Source organism: Macrobrachium rosenbergii, chromosome 56 (assembly GCF_040412425.1).
Source record: "Macrobrachium rosenbergii isolate ZJJX-2024 chromosome 56, ASM4041242v1, whole genome shotgun sequence".
In the NCBI taxonomy this organism is placed as follows: domain Eukaryota; kingdom Metazoa; phylum Arthropoda; class Malacostraca; order Decapoda; family Palaemonidae; genus Macrobrachium; species Macrobrachium rosenbergii.
In genome coordinates, this window is record NC_089796.1 from 5,147,884 (window position 1) to 5,162,500 (window position 14,617).

General features: G+C 39.2%; 1 protein-coding gene across 1 annotated transcript in view; it reads left to right on the top strand.

Moving 5' to 3' along the window:
- Positions 1-1,041: 1,041 nt before the first annotated feature.
- The window catches only part of LOC136836578 (uncharacterized), a 34,217-nt gene continuing 20,641 nt past the window's right edge, over positions 1,042-14,617 (top strand). Inside the window, exons 1-2 of the mRNA XM_067101037.1 lie at positions 1,042-2,291; positions 9,450-9,539. Coding sequence (XP_066957138.1) covers positions 1,492-2,291; positions 9,450-9,539 — 890 coding nt within the window. The 5' untranslated portion in view covers positions 1,042-1,491. The remainder of the gene's footprint in view (positions 2,292-9,449; positions 9,540-14,617) is intronic.

The window sequence follows — 14,617 nt, forward strand, 5'->3', positions numbered from 1 at the left end:
TAAAAAATGCGCAGAAGTTTCTTCGGCGCAATCGAGTTTTCTGTACAGCCGCTACAGCGTATAATTAAGGCCATCGAAAATAGATCTATCTTTCGGCGGTCTCGACATAATGCTGTATGAGCCGCGGCCCATGAAACTTTAATAACAAACGTCCGGTGGTGGCCTATCCTATATCGTTGCCAGAAACATGATTATGGCTAACTTTAACCTTAAATGAAATAAAAACTACTGAGGCTAGGGGGCTGCAATTTGCTATGTTTGATGATTGGAAGGTGGATGATCAAGATACCAATTTGCAGCCCTCTAGCCTCAGTGGTTTTCAAGATCTGAGGGCGGACAGAATAAAGTTCGGATGGACATACAAAACCGGCACAATAGTTTTCTTTTACAGAAAACTAAAAGGATATATTTTGATTTTGTTATATGTACACACATACTCGTTTTACAATCCTGTGCATGAAAATTAAAACGCACGAGACCCATCGACTTTTATCTTTGGGAGAGAGAGAGAGAGAGAGAGAGAGAGAGAGAGAGAGAGAGAGAGAGGAAAAACTAAAGGCGCCATGTAATAGTAAAACACTTTGTAATAATTAGACGCATTAGACCCATCGACGCTTATTTGAGAGAGAGAGAGAGAGAGAGAGAGAGAGAGAGAGAGAGAGAGAGAGAGAGAGAGAGAGATGAAGGCGCCATGTACGGTGAAACACCTTGAAACGATTCAAACGCACGAGACCCATCGACGATTATTTGAGAGAGAGAGAGAGAGAGAGAGAGAGAGAGAGAGAGAGAGAGAGAGAGAGAGAGAGAAATGAAGGCACCATGCAATACTAAAACACCTTGAAAAGCCTCGTATCAGCGCCAGCAGAAACTCAGTCTTGGTAGCAGCAACAAACCCGGCAAGATAGAGTATCTTATCAGAGCCACATTCATGTAAGCTGCATCTTATCTCTCCACCATTACTGGCGATAAGATTTTGTGGCGGTGGTGGTGGTGGTGGTGCGGTGTCGGGGGTGGGGGTGGGCTAAGGGCCGGGACACGACCAAAAACAAGACGGCGGTGCCACTGTGATGAAAGGGTGTTCTCCAAGCAAAGAGTGTCAACAGTGTACCCCTTTAGCGGTAAATTTTGCGTCTAGGGTATGGAGAGCTTTCTTTAGAATTCGTCGATTTTCGGCTGTAGAGAGAAAAAGAGAGAAAGAGGAGAGGGAGAGAGTGAGAAAGAGTGATTTCGTGATGTGGTACTACTTGATGTGATGTTCTCCCGTTGATGTGGAGTTTACTTCTTTAAGCATCGAGATGTTGCGGTAACTTGAACGAAAATCCCACCCAGGCGTTATTCTTAATTGATGTGAATTTAATGTGAATTTAACATAACTAACATGATGTGCTGATCGACTTAATGACACAAGGCTTGTATTCAACATATCCGTAAAATGTGAAATCCTTAAGGATTAAATATAATCAGTGAGGACATGAAGTTTTCTGTGTAAACATGGCTGATGCTGGAATAGTGAACCCAGCATTCGTATCGGACGAGACGCCGGGGTCCACCGTCCCGTATGGGTATGGACCTCTCGAACCGGGCACCAAGAGGTGGGATCCTTTCGCCTCTGGAGGGAAGAAGGGCCCGACGCCCGTGGAAATGCAGAGGATCCAGAGGAAACACCGCATTCACAGGAAGTCTGCGTCTGTGGGGACGCCCATACAGTGGACAGGAGAGGACAGCACGCCCGCAAAAGTCCTGAGGGCATGGACGCACGCCCAAGAATGTCTGGCCATGGAATGCAACTGCAGCTGCAGCGACTCAGAGGAGGAGAGGGGTCTTAGGAAGAGCAAGGGGACGCAGACGGAGGAGCCCGTTGCGACGCTTAGCTCCTGGAAGATCATCAAAACGAGATCGCCTCAGGAGAGCGCCCCCGTCGCCAGTGATTTCAAAGGCCTCACTCCCCCTCCTCCTCCTCCTGCTCTTCTGGAACCGCGCCACAAGCCGTCCACCTCCGAGTACGTGGTGGTTGAGTCTAGGTCTCTGGGCTTCGAGGCGTCCACGCAGACGCGAGAGGCCTTCTTGTTCCGGTTCTCTGACGTCGAGGCGTTCGAGATGGTCATGGCTTGGAGGATGCTGACCATCTTCCTGCCGATCACGTGGTACATGATCATGTACGTGGCTGACCAGGTGACGGATGTTGCGGTGACCGTTGGATTCTGCAGCCGTGAAGACTCGTGGTGGTGCGGGCTCAGTTTGGTTTTCCTCATCCTCCCGCATATCGCCATCAATTTTTACGCGTACGAACAGTAAGTGTTTACCAGGACCTACTCGTGGGTCCTAGTGTTTATAGACACAGGTGTAATTGATGGTGACGTCATGAGGTACGTCAGGGAAAGATGCTTGGGCTGTGGCCACTTTTAAAACCAAGTTATTTCTGTAACTCAGTAATTGATGGTGACGTCACGAGGTACGCCAGGGAAAGATGCTTGGGCTATGGCCACTTTTAAAACCAAGTTACTTCTGTAACTCATTTGTAAGAAGTTGAAGACTAACTCATTGTTAAGGAACTCGAGGTCAGATTAAAATGAGATTTTTCTTTATTTAAAAGACAGTTTTTACAGTTATTTCAAGATCGAGGTAAACTAAGCCTTTCATTTAGAGGTGCTATTCAAAATACAAAAATACAAAATAGCTGTAAAAGCTACTGAAAATGGAACCCTACAATGCTTGTAAGAGCTCAGGTTTTCTGCGTATGTGTATAATCAGTTCCCACTGAAGCTGTGTGCTTTTTCCCATGCAATCTTTTTTTTTTTTTTGAAAATCTTATCTTTTTCTGACATATGCTTGCTTGAATGGCGATTTCACAAAAAAAAAAAACTTAAATTTGTGATTTATGAGCTATTTATGAGTTACTGACAGGAAGTAGCTGAGATACTGTCTATAACAAGTAGTCACATCAGTCTGTGATGTAACGAAGTCAATTTATGCTGAAACATTACTTAGTGTTTGATTATCATGCAATCACACACACCGACCCCTCCCCAGCCCGTCAATCGATCTTGGGCCTAACAGCCGGTGCTGTAATGCTGTGAATGCTTGAACCAACAAAAGGCAACCCCTGAAGGAACGGCAATGAGTAGTAAATAACATATGCTAGCAAATTTGGTATAAACCACAACACTTTTGGTTCTATCGAAGCCAGCGGTGAATTCTGACAAATGTCCGTTTTCTATCTTTGGTTTGAATGTCATTCTTTTGATCAATGACGTAACACCAATCTTTTTCTTTTTTCCTACCTACCCCAAGTGATTTATCTGGTGCTCTTTGTTCCCAAAGGCTTCTGAGGCATTCGGAGATGTGATAATGACTGTGGTGACATTAGATAAACGTATAACAGCGTCAGTGTAGGTGACAAGCAAACCGTTGCAGATAAAGTGAAAAGTCTGACTCACCAGAACAGATAATTCGTAAAAGTTCTTATCAAGCATGGAAGACTAAGAAACATCCACAAAACTTAATACCAATGTAAACACGAAAAGAAAAACAAAGAATATTGTTAAGAATGAATAAAGAGATGAGATGGACATGTTAATATATTACACTGGTTTTATTTTGATATATTAAAGTCCCACTGAGTACAGAAAGTTATTATCATTTCCATGTTTCTTTGGAAGCTTGAATTTCAAGCCGGTGGCCCCTATGAGCTTGTTCCATATGACTAGGGTTCATATTCTGAATAATAATAATAATAATAATAATAATAATAATAATAATAATAATAATAATAATAATAATAATAATAATAATAATAATAATTAATTAAATTAATTAATTTATTTGTGCATAAGTCTTAGGATAATTTGTGTTTTCTAATCCACAAACAACATTTTAATTTTACACATCTGGTCTCACCATGAAATCGCCGAATTCCTTTATCTTATTTATTTTTTTATTTCAATAAGATTCTCAGCGAACGCCTACAACAAAATGAATCAACAAAAATATATTCATTAACTTGGGAAAATGCGTGTTACCTTAAATATCGTATGTGTGTGTGTGTTGAAGGGTTTTCGCAATAATACTTTTTAAAATTACGGAGAAAACGCTACAAAAATATTTGTATTTCCATAAATGAAAAATAATATTAAACAGCTTGCTTTTCTCTGCTGCGTTCGAAGCATGCGTGCAAGTCTACCATTAAACTGCAATGAAAACCAAATACCTTGGTACAACTCGCAAACTCGCGCAATTAGTTCGTTCGACACTTTTATTTTGGAGATTAGGGAAGCGTACTTCTGGGCAATTTGTTGTGGGGACATTAATCTCGAGTGACCTCGATCTTACGATTGGCTTTTGTGAACGGTGTTCATGGAGAAAGGAACACCTTACTTGTATAGATATACTGAATGAATTAAATGTTGATGTATATCAGTAGGCCGATGAGACTATGACCATGAGCTGAAAATTCTTTTTTTTTCCTTCTCATTCTCCTCCTCCTTCTATGCACTGTAGGCATTACTAAAGGTTCTTTGCAGCGTGCCTTCGACCCTTAGCTGCAACCCCTTTCGTTCCTTTTACTACACCTTCTTTCATATTCTCTTTCTTCCATCTTACTTTCCACCCTCTCCTAACAATTAATTCATAATGCAACTGCGAGGTTTTCCTTCTGTCACACCTTTCAAACCTTTTACTGTCAATTTCCGTTTCAGCGCTGAATGACCTCGTAGGTCCCAGTGCTTGGCCTTTGGCCTAAATTCTATATTCAATTCAATTCAGTTCAATCCTTCTTCTTCTTCTTCTTCTTCTTCAGCCTAATTCCTGTTCGATTAACTGATCGAACTAAGTTGTTGTATCACTCCAACGAACTCTGGCTTATTTCTGATGAGATTGCTGCTTTAAAAGAAAGCCAGGTCATAAAGCGAGACTTAAGGAGGATTTGCACTGAAAAATTAAAGTGTAAATAAAGATAAGCAGAGAGGAGAGGACAAATTAGGCATATATCTAACGATTCCAGAAGACTGAGACTAACGGTAAGTCGGAGTGTAGCATGAAAACAGCGGTGTTTGAAAATTTCATCATTAAATAAATTTACCTGAGTTCGTGGAGCTAAATTATATAAATATATATATATATATATATATATATATATATATATATATATATATATATATATATATAGTATATATAGCAAACCTTACCACTTATGGCCTGCCAGCCTAGGGGGAAGGACTTTTGCTGGCATAACCAGCTTAGCCTAAAATAACCAACCGTTGCGTTACTGTTATCACTTGAGTTTAAAGTGGAACGAGAGAGAGAGAGAGAGAGATTACCCCAAATATCGTTAAAGAAATCAGCATGAATTCCACGAAACAAAATCAGATAAAATAGTAGGGTAAACGTAACAGGAAATACCAACCACAATATTCTTTGAATTCTTGAAAGAATGACAAACCGCCGTTGAAAAAATGAAATAAAACCATATCAGCAATACTCAACTGTTATCGCACACGATATCCCTGTCAGGTATCTTTCATGGGCGAAGGACGATAATGAAACAAAGATCCAGTGATAACGCGAAGTCTGATTCTTCTTCCTGAATTTCTGAAAGAAGCCTTAGACCTATGCATTCTTTATTTTCTTCTCCCGAATTCAGACGTAAGACTTAGTTGTCTAAGTGTTTCTGAAGGAGCTTTAGGCCTAAGCAATTTTCATTTTCTTCTCCCGAGTTCAGACATAAGTTGTTTAAGGCTACATTCCCCTTCCCGGTCGATTAGTGTTTCTTACGGAGCCTTAGACCTAGGCAATCTTTATTTTCTTCTCCCGAATTCAGACTTGAGTTGTCTAAGGCTACATTCCTCTTCCCGAATAGATCAGTGTTTCTGAAGGAGCCTTAGGCCTAGGCAATCTTTATTTTCTTCTACCCAGTTTAGATATAAGTTGTCTAAGGCTACATTCCTCTCCCCGACTCCCGAGTCGATCAGAATTTCTGTGAGAGCCTTAGGCCTAGGCAATTTTATTTTGTTCTCCCGAATTCAGACATAAGTTGTTTAAAGCTACATTCTTTTTCCCGAGTCGATTAGTGTTTCTTAAGGAGCCTTAGGCCTAGGAAATCTTTATTTTCTTTTTACCAGTTCAGACATAAGTTGTCTAGGGCTACTTTCCTCTTCCCGAATAGATCAGAATATCTCAAGGAGTCTTAGACCTAGGCAAGCTTTATTTTCTTCTCCCGAATTCAGACATAAGTTTAGGTCTAAGGCTACATTCTTCTTCCCAAATAGATCAGTGTTTCTTAAGGAATCTTAGGCCTAAGCAATCTTTATTTTCCTCTCCCATATTCAGACATAGGTTGTATAAGGCTACATTCCTCTTTCCAAATAGATCAGTGTTTCTTTAGGAGTCTTAGGCCTGAGCAATTTTTATTTTCTTCTACCCAGTTCAGACATAAGTTTTCTAAGGCTACATTCCCCTTCCAGAGTCGATTAGTGTTTCTGAGGGAGCCTTAGGCCTAGGCAATCTTTATTTTCTCCTTCCTAATTCAGATATAAGTTTTCTAAGGCTAAATTCAACTTAGGAACTATTTCAGAGTCCCAGGATTACAAAGGGTACATGGCGGTTATCTCAAACTGATAATAACGCATTTTTACGAAAAGCGTTCTTATCTGTTAACCGTGTCTAGATCAGAAGACGCGCCTAGCTTTGATATAGTGTACTGTAACTTTGCTACCAAAAAAAAAAAAAAAAAAAAAAAACTGTCTTCTCGATTTTCGATGTATTTATGGATTTATTCAGTTATTCCTTGCGACTGAAAGTGCCTTTTCATGTTTACAGTAAGTTATGAACTCAAGGCTGACAATAGTTGTGCAATGATATCCAGTTTGTCAAAACATACAAAAAATAGTTATGGAAAGTTTCTTCCCCGTAAGGAGGTAGAGCCGTCAGTGTAACCTCACGTGGTGCATTGTAGGCATTACTCAAGGTTATTTGCAGCGTCCCTTCGGCCCGCAGCTGCACCCAATCCTTAGCCTTTTACTGTACCTCCGTTCCTGCTCCCTTTCTTCAATATTGCTGCTCAAACACACCAGCTCTCTCTAATCATTGTCCAAAGCAATAAATGGCTGAAAGTGCACCAGTGCTTGGCATTTTAGCCCAATTCTCATAAATCATAATTATTATTATTATACTCAGTGGATGACTCCTATACTATTCATATGGAACAAGCCCACCACAGGGGCCACTGACTTGAAACTCAAGCTTCCAAGGAATATGGTGTTCATTAGAAAGAAGTAACAGACGATAATGGGAAATACAGAAAGAAGAGATCACTCATTAACAAAAAGAAAAAATAAATTAACAAATTAATAAATAAATAGGTGAACATGTAAATTATCAAAGTACAAGGAGAACTGTATTAGGGAGAGTTCTTACGGGGACAGGATATTGGGACCTGAATCTTGCGACCTTTGAAAATTAAGCAGTATCATGACTTGTAATAATGAGTTCACTTCCGTCATCGAAGGGACATTGTTATTCTCGGAAGGTGAATGTTATTATCCTGGAGAGGAAGTTCCTGTAGTGTTAAAAGTATCTGGAAAATATTGAAAAAATAATTATGAGCGTAACGGAAGAGGGATGTTTACGGTAATTAACTTTCCATATTTTTTCAAATTTTGTTTTGTTACATACCATTTTCATCTGTGTTGACTGAGAGGATATTGTTATTCTTAGTTTCAAGAAAGTGAAATGGTTCCCCAATGATTTTTAGTTTTTTATAAAATAAAACTATTGCGCCGGCTTTGTCTGTCCGTCCGCACTTCATTCTGTCCGCACTTTTTCTGTCCGCCCTCTGATCTTGAAAACTACTGAGGCTAGAGGGCTGCAAATTGGTATGTTGATCAGCCACCCTTCAATCATCGAACATACCAAATTGCAGCCCTCTAGCCTCAGTAGTTTTTACTTTATTTAAGGCTAAAGTTAGCCATAATCGTGCTTCTGGCAACGATATAGGACAGGCCACCACGGCCGGCTGAATGTTTCATGGGCCGCGGCTTATACAGCATTATGCCGAGACCACCAAAAGATAGATCTATATTCGGTGGCCCTGATTATACGCTGTGCAGAAAACTCGACTGCGCTGAAGAAACTTCGGTGCATTTTTTACTTGTTCTATGTCGTATGCAAGGACAGAGAGTAACGAGTTGATAGAGAGGATATATCACAAAAACAAACAAAATGCAAGCGTTTATTAAGTGTACTGGAATGGTTGAGGATTTAAAGTAAATATTTGATGCAAGCATTCGGCTGACAGTGTCTTCCAGATTTTTCACACGTCGAAAAAGTGTTATTTTATATATATATATATATATATATATATATATATATATATATATATATATATATATATATATATATATATATGTATGTATATATACATGTATATGTATATAATTTATTTATTCATATATACATATACATACAGTATATACATATATATATACATATATACAGTATATATATATATACCGTAGATATATATGTATATAAACACATACATGAAATGTGGTAGTGAAATATGATCGATACATTACAATTATACCTCAGCTATTTAACAGCGAGTAAAATATCTACTGACAGCTAAAACTTTCTTTTGATGTACGTCAAAGTTTGAATGCTTCAACAATGTCATATTAATGTAACACAAGAAGAATCAGGTACACCAAAGAAATAAAAAGAAATAAAAAAAAAAAAAAAAACTCTTAGCATGATATCTATGTTAGGTTCTCGTCCAGCAAAGAATGAATTACAAACTTGAAGCTGAAATCTCCATTAATTACGATATAACGTCAACTATTTTTCCAAAGTTCGCGATAAATATATATAAAAAATAGGTAAAAAATGCGCCGAAGTTTCTTCGGTGCAATCGAGTTTTCTGTACAGCGTATAATCAAGGCCACCGAAAATAGATCTATCTTTCGGTGGTCTCGGTATATTGTTGTATGAGCCGCTGCCTATGAAACTTTAACCACCGCCCGGTGGTGGCCTGGCCTATATCGTTGCCAGAAGCACGATTATGGCTAACTTTAACCTTATATGAATTAAAAACTATTGAGGCTAGAGGGCTGCAATTTGGTATGTTTGATGATTGGAGGGTGGATGATCAACATACCAATTTCCAGCCCTCTAGCCTCAGTAGTTTTAAGATCTGAGGGCGGACAGAAAAATTGCTGACAGAATAATGTGCGGACGGACAGACAAAGCCGGCACAAAAGTTTTCTTTTACAGAAAACTAAAAAAAAAAAACATACACTAACCCTTTCATTAAAACTTGAAATGTCTCATTAAAGAATATTCTTTTAAAGCTCGGAAGGTTATTTTCGTAAAGACTTCTTCTCCTTCTTCGTCTTCTTCTTCTTCTTCTTCTTCTTCTTCTTCTATTTTCGCTCTCACATTCCTTCGTTCCTTTTCAGATTGGTTCGTCCAGACATAGCTAGCGTCGCTCCGGTCAATAAATGGTTCGCTCGGGCTTTGCTGGCGACTCAAATTGCTCCTCATTATATGTAAGTTATTTTATCGTCTTGTTTTTGTTTATCAGGCTTTCGCAAATTTCCGCTTCATCACTTTCCCTGTGATTCATTACTATTACTTCGTTCAATGTTAATCTGTCATTCTCTATGTCTTCCGTAGCGTCCGGGTTTCAGTGAGGGGATAATTGTTTTTGTTTATCAGGTTTTCGCAAATTTCCGTTTTATCACTTTCCACGTGATTTATCACTATTCCTTCGTTCAGTGCCAATCTGTTATTCATTATGTCGTTCTTCTCGTTCACATACAAGAAAGAGAATAATTATTTTCTCTATGTACATATATCTGTTTTATGTATTTTCTTGTGTTGTTTTGCATTTCATTCATCGCAAATTTCTCTTTTCTCACTTTTCACTTGATTAATTACTATCCCTTCGTTCAATGCCAATTTGCTATTCTCTATGTCTTCCATAACGTCCAGACACAAGTGATAGGATGATTATTTTCTCTATGTGAACGTGTAATCTGTTCTTTGTCGTATTCCTTCTCGTTGCTTTGCCTTTTGTTCATCGCAAATTTCTCTTTTTCTCATCTTCCGTGTGATTCATTACTCGTTCTCCGTTCACTGTCAATCTGTTATTCATTATGCCGTTCTTCCCGTCCGGATTTCAGTAAGAGAATTATTATTTTCTCTTTGTAAATATATCTGTCATGTCGTCAGTCTGCTTCTCAATGTCATCGAGGGAAACAGGAATAATTGTTCAGTCATTTTGTTTGAATATTTACAAGGAATACTGACGCTCTAGACTAGACGATGGCTTTCTGTAAGAATTTATTCGTACTTATATCCTCCTGGAATTCTGGACTCGTTTTATTTTTAAGTTTTATAAATTCCCTTTGATAAATGCTGGGAGTTTGATTCCTCAACGGAAGAATAATAACGAAAAAATGCTGGGAGTTTTACAGTAGAATAATGACGCAACAATGAAGGAATATTATTCTTAACTGACGAAAAAATTACTGAACTGGGAATATATTTTGTAACGAGGTTGCAGATAACTAATGAGTCAGTTACTATAAAAATTAAGCAAACTACAAAGACATCAATTAACGTAGGTTAATTATACCTTACAATGATCATAAAAGCAAACAAAGTAGTGACGTGATCATGTAATGTGTATGAAGTAATAAGTTCAGCGGAGATTTGTAAATAGGGATTATGATTACAATAGGGAAAAAATAACTAGATTTAAATATGGCTCATTTCCACAACATTCGCCACTTTGTGCACCTTCACAGTAGATTCAAAAGTAGCTCAACGAGTCCCCTACAAACATCGCGCTAACCTATCATACTCCATTCTCTCCACAGGATTGAACCATCTCAAAACACTGACTCATCCTTTCACCTGCACTCTAAACTTTTGCTAGTTCTGCATGTCTCTCATTTCACAGCCTTTCACTTCTACTTTAGCCACATTTACTAAGCCAGCAATTCATCTCTACAGTCTCTACCATTTATTTTCCATTTGAATACATATCCGCACTTCACTTCCCTAAAGGAGAGTTTGTTCAGATCATTTTATCCGAGCTTGGCAACCAAAACTTAATCCCAATATCTCTTACACATAGTCTGCTACTCATCTTGCTTTATTTATTCTGTGATTCACCTCTTCTCTCAATCTGCCAACATTTCGCTTCTTCTACGACAGTTCTCTCTCTCTCTCTCTCTCTCTCTCTCTCTCTCTCTCTCTCTCTCTCTCTCTCTCTCTCTCTCTCTCTCAGAAACGATTTTCAGTGACGGGACGGTTGACACTCATAAATGCAGACATTAACAAGAAGATATAAAGAAAGCTTTTTAACTTTCCCTCCCTCTCACTTTTTATCTTTTTTTCTTTAAAGTTTTCGTATGTTATTCTATGATACTTTTATTTCTCTGGAGCTCTAATCAAAGATCAGTGATTAATGTTTATGTCTGAAAAAGAACGCTGTTTGCAATATTCACATTTAATGTTTAAATAAAGGCGTACTGACGTTACATTCTAATGTTATCTGTCGAGAACGTCGATATTATTTAGCCTCATCCCAGATTCGACGGTGCCAATGACCTTTGTCGATGCGACATTAGATAATCCACCTTGAATCACCCAAATCCCAAATTCAAGCTGTGCTAAGCTGGGGTGGCCTGTCTATCAAGTGTAATAAACATATATTGATAAATGTGCTTTATCTAACTTGCCCTGCTAAACAAAACGAAGAAAAGTATTAATATAATTTGTCGACCACACAATATAGAAATGGGTGTATATAATACTTTGATCCCGAGAGGTTAGTAACTAAACATGGCGTCCCACTGAGCTTCCGCCATGTTTAGTACTAGCACCTAGGAGGTGACGCGTAGATGACAACCTAAAGTAGCACCGAAAAGTGAATTCCTTTTTCCTTGCATCGGAATTCAGGACCAGCGCCTCCTAATGTGTCCATCTTCTTTCCCTAATTGGACAGCTAGAACCATCTGGCAATCCTCTGCGGGCGAGTTGCTCTGAGGGGCGACTAATTGAGTTAATTTATCGAGGCATTAACGTAGCACTAGTAGTAGTGGTAGCAGACGGGATTTGCCTATGTAACGGCTCCCGCTCACCCACGTCCAATCCCCACATCATTTACGGGTGCTGGAAGAATTCCTCTGTGCTGGAGGGTTAATTTTCGTGTTTACGTTTGTATCTATTTTATTTTTATTTTTATTTATGTCAAATTCATCTGGTCAGGAATAATGGCTTCATTCGTCATGCTTCATTTTGGAAATGAATTATTTTCACAGGTGTCAGTACAATCCTGTTTAATACTTTTCTCGTCAGATGTCTGGTCATTATAGGTTTTTAATGAAGGTCATCTCTCTGGAATCTATTCTATTTTCTCTCTCTTCCTAATAGCTCTATATTTTCCTCTACAGATGGAATAAGCTCAGCTTCTTCTAGTATGCTATGCTTCTTAATGAGAAGAGATAAAGGTCGGAAGATGCTATATATATAGGGAATCAAGGTTCTCCTTTCGCTTGGCTCTTGAGAGAGAGAGAGAGAGAGAGAGAGAGAGAGAGAGAGAGAGAGAGAGAGAGAGAGAGAGGGGGAGGGGATCAGGGTTTTCCTTTGTCTTGGCTTCTGAGAGAGAGAGAGAGGGGGGAAGGTTTTCCTCTGGCTTGGCTCCTGAGAGAGAGAGAGAGAGAGAGAGAGAGAGAGAGAGAGAGAGAGAGAGAGAAAGAGGTTTTTCTCTGGCTTGGCTCCTGAGAGAGAGAGAGAGAGAGAGAGAGAGAGAGAGAGAGAGAGAGAGGGTTTCCTCTGGCTTGGCTCCTGAGAGAGAGAGAGAGAGAGAGAGAGAGAGAGAGAGAGAGAGAGAGAGAGAGAGAGAGAAGGATTGAAAATGATGGACAAAGATTTCAAGACGAGGAAAATTCAAGATGATTTTGAATAATTTGGTCCGCAAAACCTTGCGGAATTTTGTATTACATAAAAATACGAAAGGCGCAGGAAAAATCTGCCTTGGGGGAGTGGCTTGGTCCCCGAGTCTGTTGTTTATAGCAATAATTTCTTAGCAATAATTAAGCTTTTTGTCCTTCTGTAATAAAAACCTCAGTGCATATTCAAGACTTTATTCAGCTTAAATCCTGCAACCAAGAATTACAGCATCAACAGAGTAAGCAGGGTATACTGGGAACGTCAAAAGTCAACACAAACAACAGAAAGAAAACAACCATTCACTAACGAAAACAACGTAGCTAAACATTCAAACGGGTTACTAAGACAATTGCCAACTTTACCACACTTTCCAAAGCCCGGATAAATAGGGAGGGTTGGAGTCAGGAAGGGGTAACCGTTTGTAAACCATCTGCTAAAGCAAGTTATGAGATGAGCCGTTGGAGAGGGCTCGTTAAAAACAGCGACCACGGGTAGAGATTAAGCTGTGAAGAAGAAGATAACAAAGCAGTGTTGTTCTGCGCATCACCTAACGAATTCCTCTCAAGCTTTAATTTAAATAGATTTCTTTTGTTTTTCTTGTATTTGTTCTTTGTTTGTCCTTGAATAATTGTTTATAATTGCCGTCCTTACAAAAATTGCCATATTTTACAACCCATTTTAGTTTTCCGTAAAAGAAAACTATTGTGCCGGCTTTGTTTGTCCGTCCGCACTTTTTCTGTTCGTACTTTTTCTGTCCGCCATCAGATCTTAAAAACTACTGAGGCTAGAGGGCTGCAAAATCGTATGTTGATCATCCACCCTCCAATCATCGAAATACCAAATTGCAGCCCTCTGGCCTTAGTAGTTTTTATTTTATTTAAAGTTCAAATTAGCCATAATCGTACATCTGGCAACGATACAGGACAGGCCACCACCAGGCCGTTGTTAAGGTATCACAGGCCGCGGATCGCACAGCATCATATCGAGACCACCGAAGGATAGACCTATTTTGGGTGGCCTTGATTATGCACTGTAGCAGCTGTACAGAAAACTCGATCGTGCCAAAGAAACTTCGGCCCAAGTTTTACTCGTTTTATCACGTAACGCTGACAGACTGACATCGAAGCAAGCAATGACATCTAAGCATCAAAACGAATCAAAACTCTAGACTGCAATATGTCAAGACTTCCTTCTAGACCTCCACGAACTTTATCTTCGAGAAATAAGTGTCTTCACTGTTGTACGAAGCCATTCACTTCCCGGTGCCTGAACCCATTGGTGATGCAGAGTAGTAATTCCCATTCATAAGATTCTATGAATGAAGTAGTCGTATTAAAGTCAGACTTGAGCCCATTAGCAAGTCGAGAAGATCCACGACAGTGCTTCAGTGTATTCTTCATTCATTTATTCATATTACCCCAGAGAAGCAAGAGGAGAGAGAGAGAGAGAGAGAGAGAGAGAGAGAGAGAGAGAGAGAGAGAGAGAGAGAGAGAGAGAGAGATGATAATAATACAGTTTGTGATGCAAATTCTAATTTGAGTGAAAATGTGAGTCCACACTCTGAAGGGTTGAGATTCAGAAATTCAATTATCTTGTCCAAAGAGACTTTATGTAAATAACGCATGGGAGTTAGTTTATCTCCTTACAATTTTGTTTATTGATG